Consider the following 17,900-nt stretch of genomic DNA (forward strand, 5'->3'; position numbering starts at 1 on the left):
GGCGAGACCTTCCCACCTTCTGCTCCCCCTCGCCGGACCTCTGGGGCTGCAGCCCCCGCTTGCTGTGGCCCGGGGTGCCAGGCACTTCCCAGAGGAGGGTGGGCCATGTTCTCCTCTCCAGGGCTGGTGGCCCTGCTGGAGAGCCATCACTGCTCCTGCCACCAGCGCATCGCCCAGCCCCGGGCTTTGGGGAGCGCTCGTCCTGCGGCTCCGCGGCGGTGCAGGGTGGCCGGGGCACGGCGCGGGCTGGGGGGAGCATGGGGAGCACTTACTGCACCGTGCTCGGCGTACGCTCGCCGCCCACCGCTGCCGCCGGCCGCTTTGATCTGGGACCCTCATTAAACCGACACTGAATTTCTCCTCTCATGGGCAGCATCGCAGAGGCTGGAATATTTGAGCTGCTAATTCCTTTCTTGCTGTAATTAGCCAGTGTATCCTGCAGCCAGGGAGGCCCTGCCAGCCAGCTGCAAAGAGGGGGAGGGAATTTCTAGCCCCCGCAGACCCCGCTCCTGCAGCAGCCCCGGTACAGGCAGGCTGTGCGGGGCTCAGCCCCCCGGCCTCACGCGGAGATGGTTGCTGGAAGGAGAGCCATGTCCCCCGGGACACCCACCCTGCCTGCCCTCCCAGCCAGGAGGTTTTGGGGACAGGTCTCCTCTCCCCTGGCCAGGGTCCCACAGAGACCACTGTCCACCATCTCTGACCGGGGGTGCAGGAGACCTCCTCGGTGCTCCTGGTTAAGCTGCAGGCAGCAGGCGGGGGCGGGGGTGAGCAGCCCCTGCTGTGGGGTGCAGGTACGGGCATTGATTTCATCCTGGCAGTCTGGGAGCACTGGAGCACTGGGGCTGCAGGCGGCTGTCGGGGAGCCCCGAGGCAGAGGAGGGCCCAAGGGTGCCCGTGCCGAGGGGCTGTGGGTGCCTGGGGCTGGGCAAGCGCTGCGGCCCATGCGGGGGAACGGCCACCGGCCCCTCCTCATCCTCAGCCAGAACAGAAGCGCACAGGTGGGAGAGGATGTAACAAAAATAGCGTCTCCGTAGAATTTATTGAATTCTCATTAAATACAGCCATTGTTCCCCTCACCTTATTTACACGGGGGCTTTGATACAATAAACTGAACGGTTAAAAATATAAAAGCTGGTGCTACCCAAACCCTACCGTCAGAGGGAGGGAGAGGAGGAAGGAGACGTGGGCAGGGGGTCAGTGCTGGGACGGTGCCCCCGTGCTCCTGGCCCACCGGGCACCGCCGGCTCACAGGAACCAGAAGCATTTGCGCCTGGACTTCTTCACGTCCAGCTTTGCAGGCAGCTTCGTCACCGGCGATGGCTCTTGCCTGGGCGGCAGGACGGCCCCTGCCGCCGCCGCGGGGGAGCCGGGTGTCGCGTCGCCCTCGATGTGGCTCAGCACCTGCTGGAAGCGTCCCTCCTGCTGTCGGAAGTCGTGCTCCACGCTGCGGGCAGCGGGGCGAAGGGACGGCGTTAGAGGGCATCGCCCGCCGCAGCCCCCCGCCTGCCGCGGCTCTGCTCCCCGGCGCCCGCCTCCCCCCCCGTGCCTCCCCTGACACCCCCAGGGGCATCAGCCCTGCCACAAGCCCCCGGGGAGCTTAGCCCCCCGCAGCTCTCTGGGGAGCTCAGCCCCGCGGCGCTCCCGAGGCTGCTGCATGGGGACGGTGCGCGCGGTGGGGACCAGCCCGGCTTCGGCGGCCGGGAGCCTGTGGTGCAGAGCAGCCCTTTGGGCACTTCTCTGGCAGCGTTTGCCAGGGCTCTCGGCACTTCCCATGGGCAGATTTCCTGGGGTCACCGTGCGCCCCTGTGAGGGGACATCCTGCTCGCATGCACCTTCAGACAGCTCCTGCCCACCACCCTCATCTTCAGAGGCTGTGAGTGGGGGCCAGATCCACCCAAAGAGCCGTCCCGCCTGCGGCAGTGCGGTCTGCAGCCGGGCACATGGCACCACACGGCTAGACCAGATGTGCCAGAGCATCCAGGGATCTTGCCTTCCAGAGGGACAGACTGATAAACCACCCCTGACCTGGTAGCAGGGGGTCTTTTGGGATGGGTCACCCTCAGCTGCTCCCCCCCACCTTTCTTCTCGTCCATCCTCAGAGCCTGGTGCTGCCCCTGCCTTTCTCTTGGGCTTGACTGTGCTTTTTCCTCCGTTTCACCCGCTCAGCAGAGCTCCTTCACCCTAAACAAGGACAAATTTGCCAAGTCCCTCCTGGGGTGGGGGCTGATCTGCTGCACGGGGCCTTCCGAAGTGCCAGGGCGTTGTTCCCGGCACACTGTGCTGGTGGCACTTAGGTGGCCCTCGGGCACCGGGTAATTGGGGTTTCCTGCAGCAGCGGGAGTGCAGCGGCTGCTCTGCTCTGCCCACACCATCCGTGGCAATGCCTGTTAGTGCCCCACAGGGACCGGTGCCACTGCTGCAGGGGCTGCCATCCCCCCTGGCAAGGCAGGTGCGCTCCCAGCACGGAGGGGAGGGCAGAGGAAGGCTCCAGCCACGCCGTGCACCCTGTAGTCGCTGGCCACAGCAACACCATTCCCTCGCTGCCGTTCCTTTGCTGCAGGACCACGATGTGCTCCCCTGAGCAGGACATGGCTTCTTGTGGTGCTCCATCCCCCTGGGGCTCCCACAACCAGTGGGGAGCCGGCCAACCACCCTAGCTAGGGACTGGTGCTGATGCAGGGGGATGAGCCCAGGGTCTGGGGGACCACAGTTAATTATGAGCCCCCCGGAGAGGGGCTGCATGTCCCTGGGGCCAGGGTACCTCGTCCTGCCTCTGCTGCCACCAGCATTGCACCTGGCCCCCACGGAGCTGGCATGAGCATGCAAGGGCTGTGCTGCTGCCTGTCACACCACTGATGATGCAAGGAATTAGGGCGCCCTGGGTCTGGGTAGGCAAGGGGGGCTGTGCCCCCACCAGAGCCCTCAGGTTTCCTGCAAGTGCCAGAGCCCTCCGGTGTCCCCGCAGCACCCCGCGGCGTGCAGGCTGGCTGCTGGCGGCCATGTGCCGTGATGCTCCCTCACATGGAAACCACTCCAGTCTCCTAACACCAGCCACGTCCCATCGGATCAGCGAGGTGCCGCGGTGTGTGCCCAGGACCAGGCACGTGGCACAGCCGCCCCGCACACGGGGAGCGCCCCATGAGCCCCCGCTCAGCACAGCACGCTGACGCTTCCTGTCACCTCCTGTCACCTCCCGTCACCTCGCCCTGCTAGGACATGGATTGTCCCCAGCTATTTCTCGCAAAAAGGGCGAGCCGCAGCAGACAGTCCCATAGCAGGGGGCAGCGTGGGAAGGGACCCCGACTCCCCGGCACAGGCGCAGTGGAAGGGCTCGGGACTGCTATGGGGGTGCACAGCTGGCACGCTCGTGCGTGGCCCTGGGACGCCCTCACGGGCAATCCCCAGGGTCCAGTGCCGGGAGCACTGCCCCAGCTCCTGGCACCTGGTACACTCCACACTCGGTGCTGCCCCCGCTCCCCCTGCCCCGTGTCCCACCGGAGCCTCTTCTCATCACGCGGACGGCAGCGAAGCCCAGGGGGAGTCCCCAGCGGGAGCCTGGCAATTACAGGGAGCCACCTCCCCCAGATGTGACATCTCTCTCCACCACGATGCCACGTGGAGACAGGCTCGTCAGACCCAATTAGCACTGAAGTCCCCCATGAGCTACAGCGGGGGAGCTCGTGGTGTAAATAAGCAAAGAGCAAGAGAGACAGACGCAGCACTGCCGTGGCGGCGTGGGCACACAGGGCGGCTGGCACAGGGGGTGTGGGGATGCTTGTGCGCAGCGGGGGCCAGAGCCGGGGCACCCCCAGCCCGGAGGGGCCCGGAGGTGAGTGGCGTGCGTCCCTGCCACGCGCGGGCGCTCACAGCAACACAGCAGGGCAGCGGCTCAGCCGCCCCGTGCGTGCACTGCCGAGCGCTGCTCAGCACCAGCTCCGCGCCAAGAGCAAGGCTCATTCACAGCAAACCGAGAACACGCCTGGCCAGCCACCGCACGCGCAGCGGGAGGCGGCAGGCGGCACGGCCAGGGGACCACCGGACCTCCACGGACACCTGGACGGGCAGAAGGCTCGGGCGAAACTGCAGCTCCCCGATTCCCACCAGACTGACAGGGAGAGGGCCCCGGCCACGTCACTGCCTGCACCGGGAGGGTGTGAGACACCCTGTAGACCAAATGGGCTCTGAGGAGAGAGGGCAGTGGAGGAAGGGGCTTCCATGCCCTGACCCAAAGGCAACACTGGAGAAGCAGAGCCAAGGCCCCGAGGTCCCAGACCCCGGCGAGGGGCAGGAACCCCCTGTGTGACCAGCAGTCCGCCTGCAGCATCTGTGCAAAGCTGGCACAGGGACAACGAGCTGCAGCCTGGACTCTGAGCAAGCGAGCAAGCCCACCCACCAGCCACTAATGAGGCTTTCCCCGATACATCGCTTTTACAGAAGATAAATGCTCTGTTGTCGAACCAGAGCACCTCTCCTTCCAGCTGCAGCCAGCCAGCTGTCCTTCATGGAAATCACCCCATCTGCTCCAGGGAGCAGGAGCTGCTCCCGCAGAGATAAAGGGACCACATTCAGGCCAAGTAACACCAGGACCTGCTCTGGCCTTTCGGCATGTGGAAGGAGCTGGCTGCAGACTGGTGAGGTGGCTGCACCGCTGCTGGGAGCCCCGGCAGCACACTGGGGGAAGAGCTGGCACCGGTGTGCCCAAACGTCTCCTGGGCTGGCCCAGTGAGACAAGCCCTGCTCAAAGGACAGCGAGCACCCACGCCGTGCTAGCACCCACACCCTCCAAACCTGCCCCTGAGGAGTCCCGGCACACCATGCCAGCCGTGCCCAGAGGTGGCTGCAGTGTCCTGCCTGGCTCGGGGCTGGCAGGGCAGCTCTGTGACCATGCCCTGGCACGGCGTCACCTGCCCTTAGGGCCACAGAGAGCTGTGAGGAGAGAGGGGAGGCTGCGAGCTCACGGCTGGAGCCTGCTGCTGGTGGGAGCAGCCTGTGAGCCCTGACTAGCCAGGAAGGGGTCACTCGGCAAAGACAGACACAGTCCAGGGACAGGCAGCTGCACAGCCCTGCCCTCAGCACAGCACAGCCCAGGCTCTGGCTCAAGTGGCATCTGTCCCTGCTGCCCCGGTCCCACCTGCCCTGGTGGCAGCAGAGCCCAGGGAGTGATGGTCCTCTGGGTCCAGCCAAGGCACGGGAATGCATCCCCAGTTCTGCCACAGCCCCAGCTCTGCCCCATCCCCAGCTCTGCCACATCCCCCGCTCTGCCGCAGCTCTGCCCGGGCCCCCAGGTTACCCTGTGCCACCCAAAGCGCCGATGGGCACACCTCTGCCTCCCTCGGGGTGCACGGTTGCCTGCATTGTGCACCGAACTGTCTTTTGGCATGACAGGCTCTGCCATCTTCTCTCCAGTCCTGTGGGACCCTCCCGGCAGGTGCAGGGACCTGGGCAATGGCCTTTCTTTGGCAAATCAGCACCCACTGGCCCTCACCCGCAGCCTGGCAGGGGCTGGAGGCAGGTGTCCCCCGAGGCTGGTGCGAGATGAAGGTGTGCTGCAGGCTGTGCGGCGCTGGCCCTCTCCTCCCTGCGGGATGTTGCCCCCGTGACTCGTGATCAGTGGCAAAGGCCTTCACGCTGAAGTGGGCTTGGGTGGCTTTGGTGGCTGTAATGAGGGCGAGATGGCCGAGAGCAGTCCGTACGTCGTGCTCCTGGCACCGAGAGCGGTCTGTACGTGGCGCCCCAGAAGCAGGGGCGGTTGCAGGGCTGACAGCCTCTGCGTACCCGGCTGCTGTGGGGCCACAGACAGCACAGGTCTCTTGGGACGTGGATGAGCAGGACAAGGCACAAGGACACGGTGCTGCACACATGGCATGGGGACAGATGCTCCCCACGTGCCTTGTCACCTTTGGGCTTCCTGCAACGGCCTCTGCCAGGGACAGGACCTGGCCCAGGGGGACTTAGCTGGCCCCGTACAGCCGGGCTGTGCCTGTCCTAATGTGCTGGAGGCATTTCTGCTACGAACAGAGAGCTCCTGCACTAGGAGGGACAGGAGAGGAAAAGCTGTGACTGTGTTAGTGCCATGTCCTCCCAGGGACAGCTCGGGCCTGGACAGAACGAGACCCTGCAGCCTCTCGTGGCTCGGGGTGCCCTGAGCATCCACCCTGCCACAGGGACCTCCTGCCCCCAGTGCGGTCCCCAGGAGCAAAGACTCGCAACCCCCACCCCGCACCTCTGTCTCACAGCCCAATTAGGAGTCTGAGGGGCAGCGCAGAGCCGGGCCCCCACGGGGGATGTGCAGGGGCCAGAGCTGGCGCTTACCTGTAGATGATACAGGCGCAGTCCCGGCAGGTCCCGCAGTTGGCGATGTCTTGCCCAGTCCGGTACGAGTGTCGCCTGCGACAGAGCAGAAGAGCTGTGAGCCTGGAGACCCGGCCTCGATCTGCCTGTGCCCCCCCCCGGCCCCTCAGCTGCCTCTGGAGTTCATACTCCAGCAGTCAGCAGCCAGGACTCTCCTCCCTGGGTCCCAGCTCCTCTCATCCTGTGTGATCCTGTTGGTGCCAGGGCACGTGTGGTGCCTCTCAGCTCTGCAGAGGTCTCAGATGGGTGCAAACCAGAGACAGGCACGGCAGAAGCCCCGAATCCTTCACGCTGTGTCTGCCTCCTTTTGTCTCCATCCCAGAGCTGTGCCTCATGCCCGCAGCCACCGCTGGTCACCACGCACCTCCCCACACACGGTGCCACGCAGGGAGCAGGACCGTGGGCAGCGCGAGGTCTGTGCGGGCACACAGCAGTGCCCTGACAGATGGGCAGGGGGAGATGCTCCAGACTAATCCCCAGTCTACGCCAAACTCAGGATTTATCTCTTTGTGGTGCTTTTGTACCAGAGAAGCATCCTCCTCCAGACAAGGTTCATAGGGCTCAAACTAAGCTGATGAGTGCCAAAGCTCAGCTCCATACCAGCGCAGCCCTCCTCCCCGGTCTCTGCAGGGGGTCTCCGTGCCCTGAGTGTTCCCGCTGACGGTGAACACCAGCCCCGACGCGTCCCCAGGCCAGCCGCACGCTGTGCCGGGAGCGGGCACCGTGCGAACGCTGGCTGCCTGCGCTGCCACCCTCCCGCCCGGAGCTCCCCGGGGCGCCTGCTCCCCAGGACCCGCTCCATGCTCTGGCCCCGCCACGCAGACTGAGTGTCCCGATGTCCCAGGGGCCGGGCAGCTACGGGGCACCAGGGACCATCAGCGAACCTCTTGCCCGGCCCCAGTGCCAGCCCAGTAGCCTCCATGTGCCACCGTCGGCCCTGGCTTTGGCTGCCGGCAGGAGAGCCGCCACTACCTCCCCAGGGAAATGGTCCACCGCTGCCTCTCCTGCAGCTTCTCTGCACGGAGCTGGTGTGCCTTTGGCTTTGCAGCCCCCCAGGCCCCCAGGGCTGTGCCGGGGCTGTGCCTGGTTGCTGCCTGTGGATCCCTGGCACCTCAGCACTGCTGGTGGGTGCTCCCAGCTGGTGACCTGACTCTGGTTCCTCTCAGAGCTGTAAGAAAAGGCCCCTGTGAAATGCTTTTGGTCACCCTTGCGGACTCCAGCCCCACGTCTCCATTGCCGCTCTTAGGCAGAGCAGGCTGCGGCTTTCTGGGGGGACAGCTGAGAAAACACCCCCATGTCCCACATAGTAGTCACATTTTCCTGTTTAAATCTTCCTCCTGTTCCTTGACCTTGATTATGATTGTTCTCAGCCCTCAGAAACTAGGTCTTTTGATGCACCAAATTATATATTACAATTGGGATTACACTGTTAGCACATAAATTAGATCATGATACCTTTTATATATATATATATATATATATATATATATAAGGTATGTATGTGTGTGTGTGTGTGTGCGTGCGTGGGTATCTAACGCTGTGTAAACTGCGCCTCTCTACCAGGACGAGCTCATCCTGGGATAGGTGTGTGGTGTGGAAAGGTGCTGGCAGTGGACGCCTGGGCTCTGTGAGGACACATTATACCGTGAGCAGCATCGGGGCTGGTGGCCCTGCTCTGGTGCATGGCAGGCGCCTCAGAGCCACCGCACGCCTGCAGGACGCTGACCCGTGGCAAACGAGGCCACGCTGTTCCTCAGCATAAGGACACCAGGATAATTTCTTATGTGATTTCCTACCCCATTCCTTATGTCTCCAGGCATCTTGTTTGCTCATTTGACTGCAACGGTACATGGAGCCGAGATCATAATTAAGCTGCCCACAGTGAAGCTAAATCAGCTTCCCGAGCAGACAAGCGCAGTTCTGGCCGTGGGGGCAAACCTGCCCTCTCGACAGGCTCCGCTCGGCACATGCACTCGCTGCACCCCGCAGGGACAAGGCTCCGCAGGGCCACGGCACGGCTGCAGGGCTGCGGGCACCCCGAGGGCAGCGCTGCGGGCAGGGGTCACTCCCCAGCCTTTCCCCTCCAAGCAGCCGCACAGCCCTGGGGGCAGCAGACCCCTGTGCAACCCTGACATGTGAAGGGCGAGAGGGCTGTGCCGGGGCTGCATGGCGAGGAGCACGCGGGCTGGGCCGGGGCTGCACGCTCATGCCCAACAGCAGCAGCGGCGCTCGCGGGAGGAGCAAACCCCAGCCCTGGTCCTGGCCAGAGCCCCCGGCACCGCTCGCAGGTCCCTGCCCGCAGGGGCAGGAGCAGCACGGCTGTGCTCGGCCCCAAGACGGGTACCCATGAAGGCAGCCGGGGCAGGCAGCTCGTGTGTGGCCGGGGATAACGGGTGCTCAGAGTACAGGGAAGGGCCCATGGGAGCCGGTGTCCTGGGGCTGCTGGTGGCTCCCGGCTGGGAGGGAACACAGGGGCTGTGCCTGCGTCCGGGCAGCCTGTGCCGGGGAGGGAGCGTGGTGCTGCACACCCTGCCTAAATGCTGCTTCGGCTCGCATGCCCTTGCTAACACCTCTGCGGGCTCCACACTGCCTTTATTGCCCTAATTGGAAGGAGGTACTTAGCAGTCATTTGTTTTAGATAAAACAATTAAACAAGTGTGCAGGCACCAGGGCCAGGACTACCAGGAGCTGCCCATCTGGCAGGTCCAGATCTCCTCCCGTGTGCCACCCTGCCTCCCCAAAACCGCATGCCAAATGAGACATACCAATATTGCCATGGCACACACCGAGCACAGCGTCCCCAGCAAGCTGGGTCCCTCTCCACTGAACTAACGAGCTGCCAAGCTAACGAGCTCTCCCGTCCCAGCGCCCTGGGCTGTCCCCACACGCCTGAGGCACAGCACGGCTGTACCTGAAATGCCGCCCATAAGCCGTGCTGGGGATGCTCCCCACCACCGCAGTCCCCAGTGCCCCAGGGCCACCTCGCAGGCAGACGGGTCGTTGAGGGCAAGACAGGCCAAGCCGTGACACTCCGCGCAGACCCTCACAGGCCATCCCTCCAGCCCAGCACCGGCGCTCCCAGCATGGGCGCCCAGGCTGATGGCTGACCCAGGGGAATCGCGGCAGGACCTTAATGGGAATATCCTGAGCTGCAGCCAGCGCTTGGTACCGAGAAGGATGCACGTGCGTTTATCTTGGCTGCTTTTTTCCCTGCGAGGAGCGGAGGGCATGAGCTGCACAAGTACTAGAGACTGGGAGCACGTTTCCACCCCGAGGGTGGTCAAATGTGATGACAGTGGCCCAAGAGGTGGGGGATCTCCATCCCCTCGGATGCTGAACCGCAGCTGGGGAAAGTCCCAAGCAGCCTGTCCTGGCTGCACCCACCTCCGGTGGGCATTGGGCCGGAGACCTGCGCTGGTCCCTTCCCACCAGCACTGCTCCAGGAGGGCAGCTTTGCCTGCACTTCAGTTACGGCCAACACGGGCTTAATTTAATGAAAGGATCGTTGCACTGAGCTGGTGGGAGCTGCCTGTCCCGGGGCATGGGAAATCAGCCCCAGAGGGTTTTACAGGAGGGTGCCAGGACCAGCACGGGGCGAGCAGCAGCTTGCACCTCCTTGGTTGGTAGCCCTTGCGTGAGATGAATTTGGAGGGTCTCAGCTCTGGGCCATCACAGACTAACCTCTAACACCTTGCTCCGCTTGGCAAATTGGAATGGTGGCTGTCCCTGGGACACGGCAGGGAGGCTGTCCCCGGGGCATGGTGGCTGTCCCCGGGGCATCCGCCATGGCAGGGCTGACCCTGTGTCTGGATGCAACATCCCACGTCTCTGCTCCCAGTGACACGATGGGCACGTCAGCTGTGCTGGAGCCGGGCAGAGTGCCCTGCTCCCCTCGCCCCCCGGCCTGCACCCCCCGCACCCTTTCCCTGGGCGCGGGGAGGGCACTGCTGGCACATGCAGAACAAGCTGGGGTGGGTGAGACATCGCACCAAGACATGGTGCCATGTAGGCCTGGATGGCAGCTCTGAGTTTCTCAGAGGGAAATGCATCCGGGAGGTGGCAGCACCCAAGTCTCTGGCAAGGCCCCCCCCAAGGCAAATCACCCCCCCTGTCCCCCACTCCATCCCTGCCTGCTCACCCGTCCCGCTGGGCCTCCTTCTTCTCCAGGTCCTGGATGACATCCAGCAGCACCCGGATGGTTTGTTGGCTGGTCTCCAGCACCCCTTCCAGGGACTGCAGCTGGGACTGCAGGTCCCCCTGCTCCCCGGGCCCCCGGGGGCCCTCTCCCTGAGATGTCCGGGTGTCCCCACTCCCCACTGGTGGTCCCACCGGCCCCTTGGCCACCACCACCAGCTGCAGAAGGTCCTGGACGTGGTGCAGCGTCTCCGACTGCTCAGCGGTGAGGCAGGGCTGCACATACTGGGGGACCTCCGGTGCCCATCCGGCTTGCTGTGTCCCCATGCCGGGGCCCTGTGGGGCCGGGGGCAGCGGCTCCCGAGGCCCCTCCGGTCCTGCCCGGCCATGCCCAGGCTCGGCGGCATGTGGCCGGCTGCAGATGCTACGGGGGTCCAGGTGGCCGAGTGCAGCTGATGTCTTCTCCGGCGCAGTGGTGGCGGAGCCGTGCCAGCCTGGCGCTGGTGGGATGGGGGCTGGAGAGGTGCAGCAGGGTCCCCCCCAGGGCATGCCGCAGAGCTGGTGCTGGGGTGGTGGGGTGTCCCGTGGTGGGTTGCCCTGAGCTGGCTGGTGGAGGCCGTGGGTGTCCGTGGCGGGGACGGTCTGCTGGCGGTGCGGTGAGGACTGGGGCGGTGGGCGCCCGCGGGGCAGGCTCCGCTCCGAGTCGCTGCGGCCGAGCCCCCGCGGCTCAGTGGGCAGCCGGGGCTGACCGCAGGGTACGGAGGCTGGGCGCGGGGGTGCCCCACGGCCGCCCCCGGGGTTTCCACGGAGCCGGAGGCAGGCAGGGGGTGGTGGGCAGGGCTCGGGGGTGCAGCTCTGCGGCGGGGAGGCGCAGCGGGCAGCGGGGCACCTGGCCGTGGCCAGATAAGGGGGACAGGGATCCCTGGGCGGTGGCGGTGGCACGTGGCACGCTGTGGCATGCTGGGCGAGGGCTGCGGCATGGCCACGCGTGGGGAGGCTGCCCGTCGCCTGCAAGGGCACAGCCCGGCCGGCACCGGTGGGCGCAGCCCCGTCAGGGCACCGGGCGCTCCCCGCGGCAGCGGGCAGCACCATGTCCCCGGCCACATCGCAGATGCTCTTGCTGCGGGGCTGGGAGGCCGGGAAGGGCTTCTGGAGGCTGGGGGAGGTCTGGATGGCAGTGCTCATGCACGCCTTCCTGGGCATGGGCAGCGTCAGCGAGCCCGGCTGGGCCTGGGGCCAGCTCCGCCGCGAGGCACAGAGAGCCGCCGGCTCAGGGGCATCCCTGGGGGGCGGCGAGGCACGTGGGGTATTGGGGCCAGTGGCGGCTGCGGGCCCTGGAGGGGGGCTGGCCGCCCGCCCCACGCCGGCCTCCACCAGGTCCTTGAAGCGGACCTGCTGCGTGCGGTTGCGCCGGCGCTTGAGGCGGCTCTCGATGTCGGGCGAGTCGCGGTTGAGCAGCACCGAGCGCACCGTCATGGCTTTCTCCTGGCTGCCCTCGCCCGCGGGGGCCGGGCCGGGAAGGGGCTCCCGGCTGACCATGGCTCAGGGCCCCAGGGCTGCTGCCCTGTGGCGGGGCGCTGCGGTGGGGCACAGGGGGCCGAGCACCGGTGGCCGGAGCCCTGGGCTGCGCCCGTCCCCGGAGCTGCCCGGGGCGGCGGTGGGCCTCATCCCATGCCACCGCGGAGAGGGGATGCTGCGCGGGAGGTGGGCGAGGGGCCGCCGGGCATGCTGCCCGCCACCCAGCCCTACAGCCCCCGGCACACCGCCCTGGCAGCCCTGCCCGCCGCCGCCATGCCTCCCCGCCGGTGCCGGCAGCCCATGGTCCCGTCGCCGTCCAGCCCGGCTCAGTGCCGCCCACGGCAGGCTGCCCGGGGCGCCGGGTGCCGGCCGTCCCTGCCCATGGCTCCTGGGCTCCTGGACCTGTGGGGACAGAGAGAGGTGCGTCAGCCCCGGCCCTGCCACCGCGGTCCCCCGAGGACGGGAGCGTCCCCCATGTGCTGCGCTGCCCCGCGGAGCCGCTGGCCTCTGCCCGCCTCTGCGCACTCCCTCCCAGCCCCGCCATCACACAACGCGAAGAGACAAGCTTTGATCTCCGGCGCTGCCTCTTCAGCACAAAGAGAGAAGGAAAAAAAGAAACCCCTTTAGCATAAACACGTTACAAGTTCGCAGCTCAAATCAAGCAGAAGCCGCTGTTAAAAATAGCTCTGCCTCGCCGGGGCGGGTGCCTCGTGTTGGCGGGGCGCTGGCAGCAGGAGGGCAGGCGTGGGGCAGGCACGGGGGGCTGCTGCTTGCGGGCACGGGGCAGTGCTGGGCTGGGCTGGATGGACACGGGGCACCTGCTGGACACGGGGCACCAGCTCTGCGTAGGGCTGGACAAGGTGTGGGGCACCCAACGTGCGTGGGGCATGGCCGGACTGGGCACAGGGGACCCGCCGTGCGTGTGGCATGGCTGGACTGGGCACAGGGGACCCGCCGTGCGTGGGGCATGGCCGGACTGGGCACAGGGGACCTACCGTGAGTGGGGCATGGCCGGACTGGGCACAGGGCCCCATTCTCCACATGGTGCCCGCCAGAGGTGTGGCAGGGCTGGCTGGGCTACAGGTGTGGGGGACCAGCTCTGGGGGCAGGAGCTGAGACCGTGGCTCAGGGACACTGAACTGCTTTGGGTGTGTGAGAACCAGCCGAGAGGGAGAACAGGCATTGTGGCTGAGATGGCGACTTCGGTGAGACCAGGGGATTGCTCCCTGCCCCTCACCGCGGAGAAGGGCAGCTGCTGGTTTCTCTCCAGCTCTCACCCCCTGTTCTGTCGCAGGGCTGTGGCTCGGGGTGCTGCACTGAGGCCGCCTCTGGAGAGCGAGGTCTCCCTGGGCCATTGTACCTTCTGCCATCGTGCAGCCCGGGGCAGTCTGCCTGCCCACGGACCGCAGCTCTCGCCCGCTCTGCCTCATGTGCAGGCACACGGCACAGCTCCCTGCCGCTGCCGGGACCTGGCTGCAGGACTGAGGTTACAGCTTATGCCTGGGGACATGTCCCTGTCACCAGCAGTGCTCCCCAGGTGGCACAGGAGCAGGACCTGGGGGGCAGCAGGGGCTCTTGCACAGAGGGGGATCACACCCAGCCACGTCCCATCCCTGCCATCGTCCCCTGTCCCTGCCATCGTTCGTGCACAGCTATGCAGGGCTGCTCTTCCCCGCACAGGCAGGGCAAACCTCCTTCCGCAGCCCTGTCCTGACCGTGCCCGCCCCACCAGCACCAAGCCCCTGTGCCCACCTTGCTCTGCCTCTGCCCACCCTGGTCACCAGCTGCTGCCCCAGCCTGTTGCACTGCCCGGGCACATGACACTGTGGAGCACAGGGCACACACCAGGAGCCCTGCCTGGGATGTCCCCGGGGTGCAGAGGAGGCTAACAGCTCCTTTTGGGAAGCAGCGCCAGGGACAAGGCAGGAGAGATGGAGATGCCAGCCCCAGCGGGCAGTGACGCTGCCTCGCTTGGCAGTTTGGTCTCCCAGCATTCGAGGTCTGCAGACACCCAGACGTACCTGTGGCATGGGCAAGGAGCAGAGCGACGTGGGCTCCCCCACAGCACGGACTCGCCCCTTCACACCCCGCCATGTCCCGCAGCACCGTGACCCCCGCCCTGTACAACAGCCCGGTGCTCCCCCAGTGCCCCTGCACCCTCCTCGGCACGTCGAGGTGAGAGCCTTGCTCACCCCGCAGCCCTCCTGCCCTCGCTGCGGACGGACACGTGGCACCAGCCAGCCCCCCCAGCCCCCCTCACCGTCTTGCCTTGTTCCCGCTGTAACGAAGCAGCTGAGTCAGCACCGCGGCCTGGCGTCACCCTGCACCGGTAACGAGCAAACTTCCCGAGCGCTGAGCGTGATGGTGCCCACTACCTCCCCAGGCCGGCAGCAAGTCACTCACCCAGCGGAGCGGGGGGCTCACGCAGCCCTCCCAGCCCCCACCCCGGCACCTCACGCCCCAGCGCCCCGGCACCCCCTGCCCGGCGTTCGTCGGGATGCTGCTCCACGCGCCGCCCGGCGCTTTCCTTCCCAAGCTTGGAGCCGTGCCCAGACACCGGGAGATGTTTGTGAGGCAGGACGCGACGGAGACACGGCGGAGGGCTGGGGCACCTCGTTAGTATGGGCAGCAACAGGCGGAGGAGAGAGCTGGCTCGGGGACGGAGCCAGCGCTGTCGGCCCCCGCGCTTGCCGCAGGCTGCGGGCGAGCCCGGGAGGAGCAGCCACGTTCATGCCGGCCAGCGGGCGCCTGGGCTGGGCAGGGGCCATGCTGGCACCTGCATGGGACGGGGCAGAGCCTGCCAGGACAGCAAGGGGCTGTGTGGCGAGCCCTCCCCGAGGCCCTGCCACAGCTGCCGGGACACCTCTCCCTGCTCGTGCCGCAGCTATGGCCGGTGCCCAGAGCTCAGGCCCCTGCCCAGGTACCACTTCAGCATCCCCGGCGGTATCTGCGCCAGGGAGGGCAACACGGTGGGTGGCAGAGGGGGGCCGGCTGGCACGTCTCTGCACCGGATCGGCCACCTGAGCAGGGTTCGGGACCAGCGCAGCCGGGCTGGGCACTGCTGGAGGGCAGCCTGCACGTGGGCAGCCTGCTCCGGAGGGTTCCTTAACAAGAGCGCTAAGGGTCACGGGGCAGAAGGGGCCAGGAGCCCCTCCAACTGCTGAGCCCGGGGCAGGAGCACCCCTGGCATGGTCCGGGCACAGATACAGCTCCCGTGAGCCCACGGCGGGGACCCCACTGGGGCACGGCTGACGGCAGAGCGAGATGAGGCCGTTCCACTGCCTACGCAGCAAACGCGATGCTGTCAGTCAGCGGGGCCTCCGCCGAGGCACCCTCTGCCTCCCGAACCGCACCGCTGGAGAGATCAGAGACAAGCCACAAGGACAAAGAAAAAGTCTATAAATTATACATGCGCTAACTCCATCTGGGAACAGCTCTGAGGATGTCAAACACCAAAAGCCAGGACCCTCCCACTTGTCTCTCTGTGTGTGCTTTATGGTACGGGCAGATTTAGGGCCGCATTCGGGCGCTGTTTGCAGGGTGCCGGCATCTTCGAGCGCGGATAACGAGTCCTGCTGTAGGACAGAACCAGGACTGTGCAACCCAGTGGCTGTGGTATCTGATGGGCCCCCCCGTACTGTAGCTGAATCCGAGAAAGTCGCTCTGCTGATGGATCCGTCTGGAAGCGCGGCTCCAGGGACATTTCGGATGCGCAGAAAGGGCCACCGGGAAGGGGCTGCACAGGAAGCGCAGGCACCCAGCACCCAGCCGCACCAGCACTTTCCAGCTGTTATCTTCAAGCACATTTACTGGGAAATGGCACTCAGTGCCCCAGTCCCGGGGCCGCGTGCTCACCCGCGTCCCGCACGTGTTTGGCTACCCCAGCTCATGCGCTGTGCATCCAGCATGCAGTCACGCTCCCCGCTTGCCTTCCTGAGCCCCACCAGCTGCCCCATGGGCAGGAGCAGGGACATCTCCTGCTAATGCTACCCTGCTCCAGAACAAGGTGCACACAGGTCTGACCAGTGCTGCAGTGCCGGGGGCTGTCGGGAGGGCAGCGCTGTGAGACAAGGTGCCATGAAGCCAGGGCCCATGAAGCCAGGGCCCCTCCGAGGTCCCAAACCCTCAGCAGCCCCTTCCAGGGTCCGGTTGCCAGGAGCCCGGGGCTGCAGCAGCTCCTCTCTCCCTGGGTACTGCCAGAGCTCAGCTGGGGAGCGGCGCTGCGCCACCTCCTGAGGGCAAAGCAGGAGGCTGGGGGGCTGAGCCCAGGTGGGCTCTGTGCCTGTGGGACAGGGGACATCAGGGTCCTCCCTGGGGCGCGTCGGAGAGGGGCCTCAGGAGAGCCCAAGGGTGTGGGACGGGCAGCGGCAGAGCCCCGGCACGGCGGGGCCAGGAGGGCGCAGGAGGGCTGGCACCGGCCGGGGCACGCGACCGCCAGGCCGAGGCTGGCCAGGGTCAGCAGCAGGGGAAGGGGCTCGGAGCTTGACTAACGACGGCTGAAGGACGGCAGCGTGTACCCGCCATGCCAGTCAGCGCGGGGCCACGGAGGACACGGCTCATCGAGCCACTTTGCTGTCTGTTTTGATGAGGTTCCAAGTTTGGTCAATGATGGTAAAAGCCTCAACGGAGCAGACTGGGATTTCTGTGAGGCATTTGACATTTTGACGAAGAAAGCAGAGTAATACGAAAGCAATGTGGCACACATTAAGTGGATTAAAAACTGGCTAACCAGCACGTCTCAAGACATAATCATCCAGCGATCATCGCCAATTAGCCGTGCTTCTGCCCAGGTCCTGTGGAGGGGCAGGCGGGCCCCACGCAGGCGCTGTCTGTCACCAGCCCCAAAGGGAAAACTCAGCACTGAGAGAATGTGCAGATTATACTGGAGCTGAGAGAAGGGCAAGGAAGGAAAAGGACCAATGCAGAGCCGTGCGACGAGTGCGGAGCGGACGCTGTGCCAGGCGGGTCTCTGCTGCGAGAGCCCCAGGCTCCTCTCTGACTGAGCAGCAAAACATGGCAGCTGAAAACGGGGACGGGGCAGTCCGAGGAGGGAATTCCTTAAAAAGTGAGGCCAGCCGGTGCTGCAGCAACTCAGAAACGATTTGCACGGTGGTGGATCCTCCATCCTGGCATTTTTTTCAATTTTTCTGAGTGTTTTTCTCCTCGTGGTCATATGGGAATTACAAGCACATGAATAAGGTGAGACAGCAGGTCACGTCAGATGATGTATGGATAAAACCAGATGACGCCACTGTAATGCAATAGATGACAGCAGCGGGCTCTCCGGTTCAGCTGGGTGCTCAGCACAGTTGGGGACGACTTCTCCTCCGCTGGGTGAGCCCAGGAACCAGTTCCTGTGACCCGGCTGCAGACACCACTGAGCTCCAGGTGCCAACTCCCACCCAGTCCTCAGATTGTGTCCTCGCTCCCCACAAACATCAAGTACCGCTCAGAACGACGGGGATTTGTGAGCACCGCCGGGGCTCTGAATCACGCATCAGCCCAGCTGCCATCCCCAGCCCAGAGTCCTTCGGAGCCGTGAACGTGCCGTGCCACTTTGGATGGTGGGATCCAAAACCTGGTCCCACATCACCAGCCCGTGCTTTGCCGATGCGCTGCCAGCTCCTGCCTGCAGCCTGTCAAGGGCTCGTGAGTCTCCCCCTGGATAGCCAATGGCCCCATGGCTGGGCCACTCTTCCTTGGCCAGTACTGATGGATGGTGAATTCTGTGAGGGACAGGCACTGCATCTCCTGCTTTTGTATCTTGAGACTCATCTCGCGCGGGCTGCAGGGTTGACCTCAGAGGAACAGAACCTTGCTTCACACCGTCCTGTCCGGAAAGTTACCTGTGTCCACCAAAAATATTGCAGAGCAGATGGAGAGCCTCCAGCTGCCTG

General features: G+C 65.5%; 2 protein-coding genes across 2 annotated transcripts in view; one reads left to right on the plus strand and one right to left on the minus strand.

Annotated features, from left to right (window-relative positions):
* The window catches only part of LOC147415770 (dedicator of cytokinesis protein 2-like), a 74,810-nt gene that overhangs the window by 38,128 nt on the left and 18,782 nt on the right, over nt 1-17,900 (plus strand).
* LOC147415771 (uncharacterized) lies at nt 1,246-12,024 on the minus strand. Its single transcript, XM_086463693.1, has 3 exons — nt 10,490-12,024; nt 6,313-6,387; nt 1,246-1,444 (listed from the first exon to the last, which is right to left on the minus strand). Exons 1-3 carry the CDS (start codon nt 12,022-12,024, stop codon nt 1,246-1,248), a joined length of 1,809 nt encoding a protein of 602 aa, XP_086319819.1.

The sequence above is a fragment of the Leptosomus discolor genome, chromosome 4, assembly GCF_034619465.1.
Source record: "Leptosomus discolor isolate bLepDis1 chromosome 4, bLepDis1.hap2, whole genome shotgun sequence".
Classification (NCBI taxonomy): domain Eukaryota; kingdom Metazoa; phylum Chordata; class Aves; order Leptosomiformes; family Leptosomidae; genus Leptosomus; species Leptosomus discolor.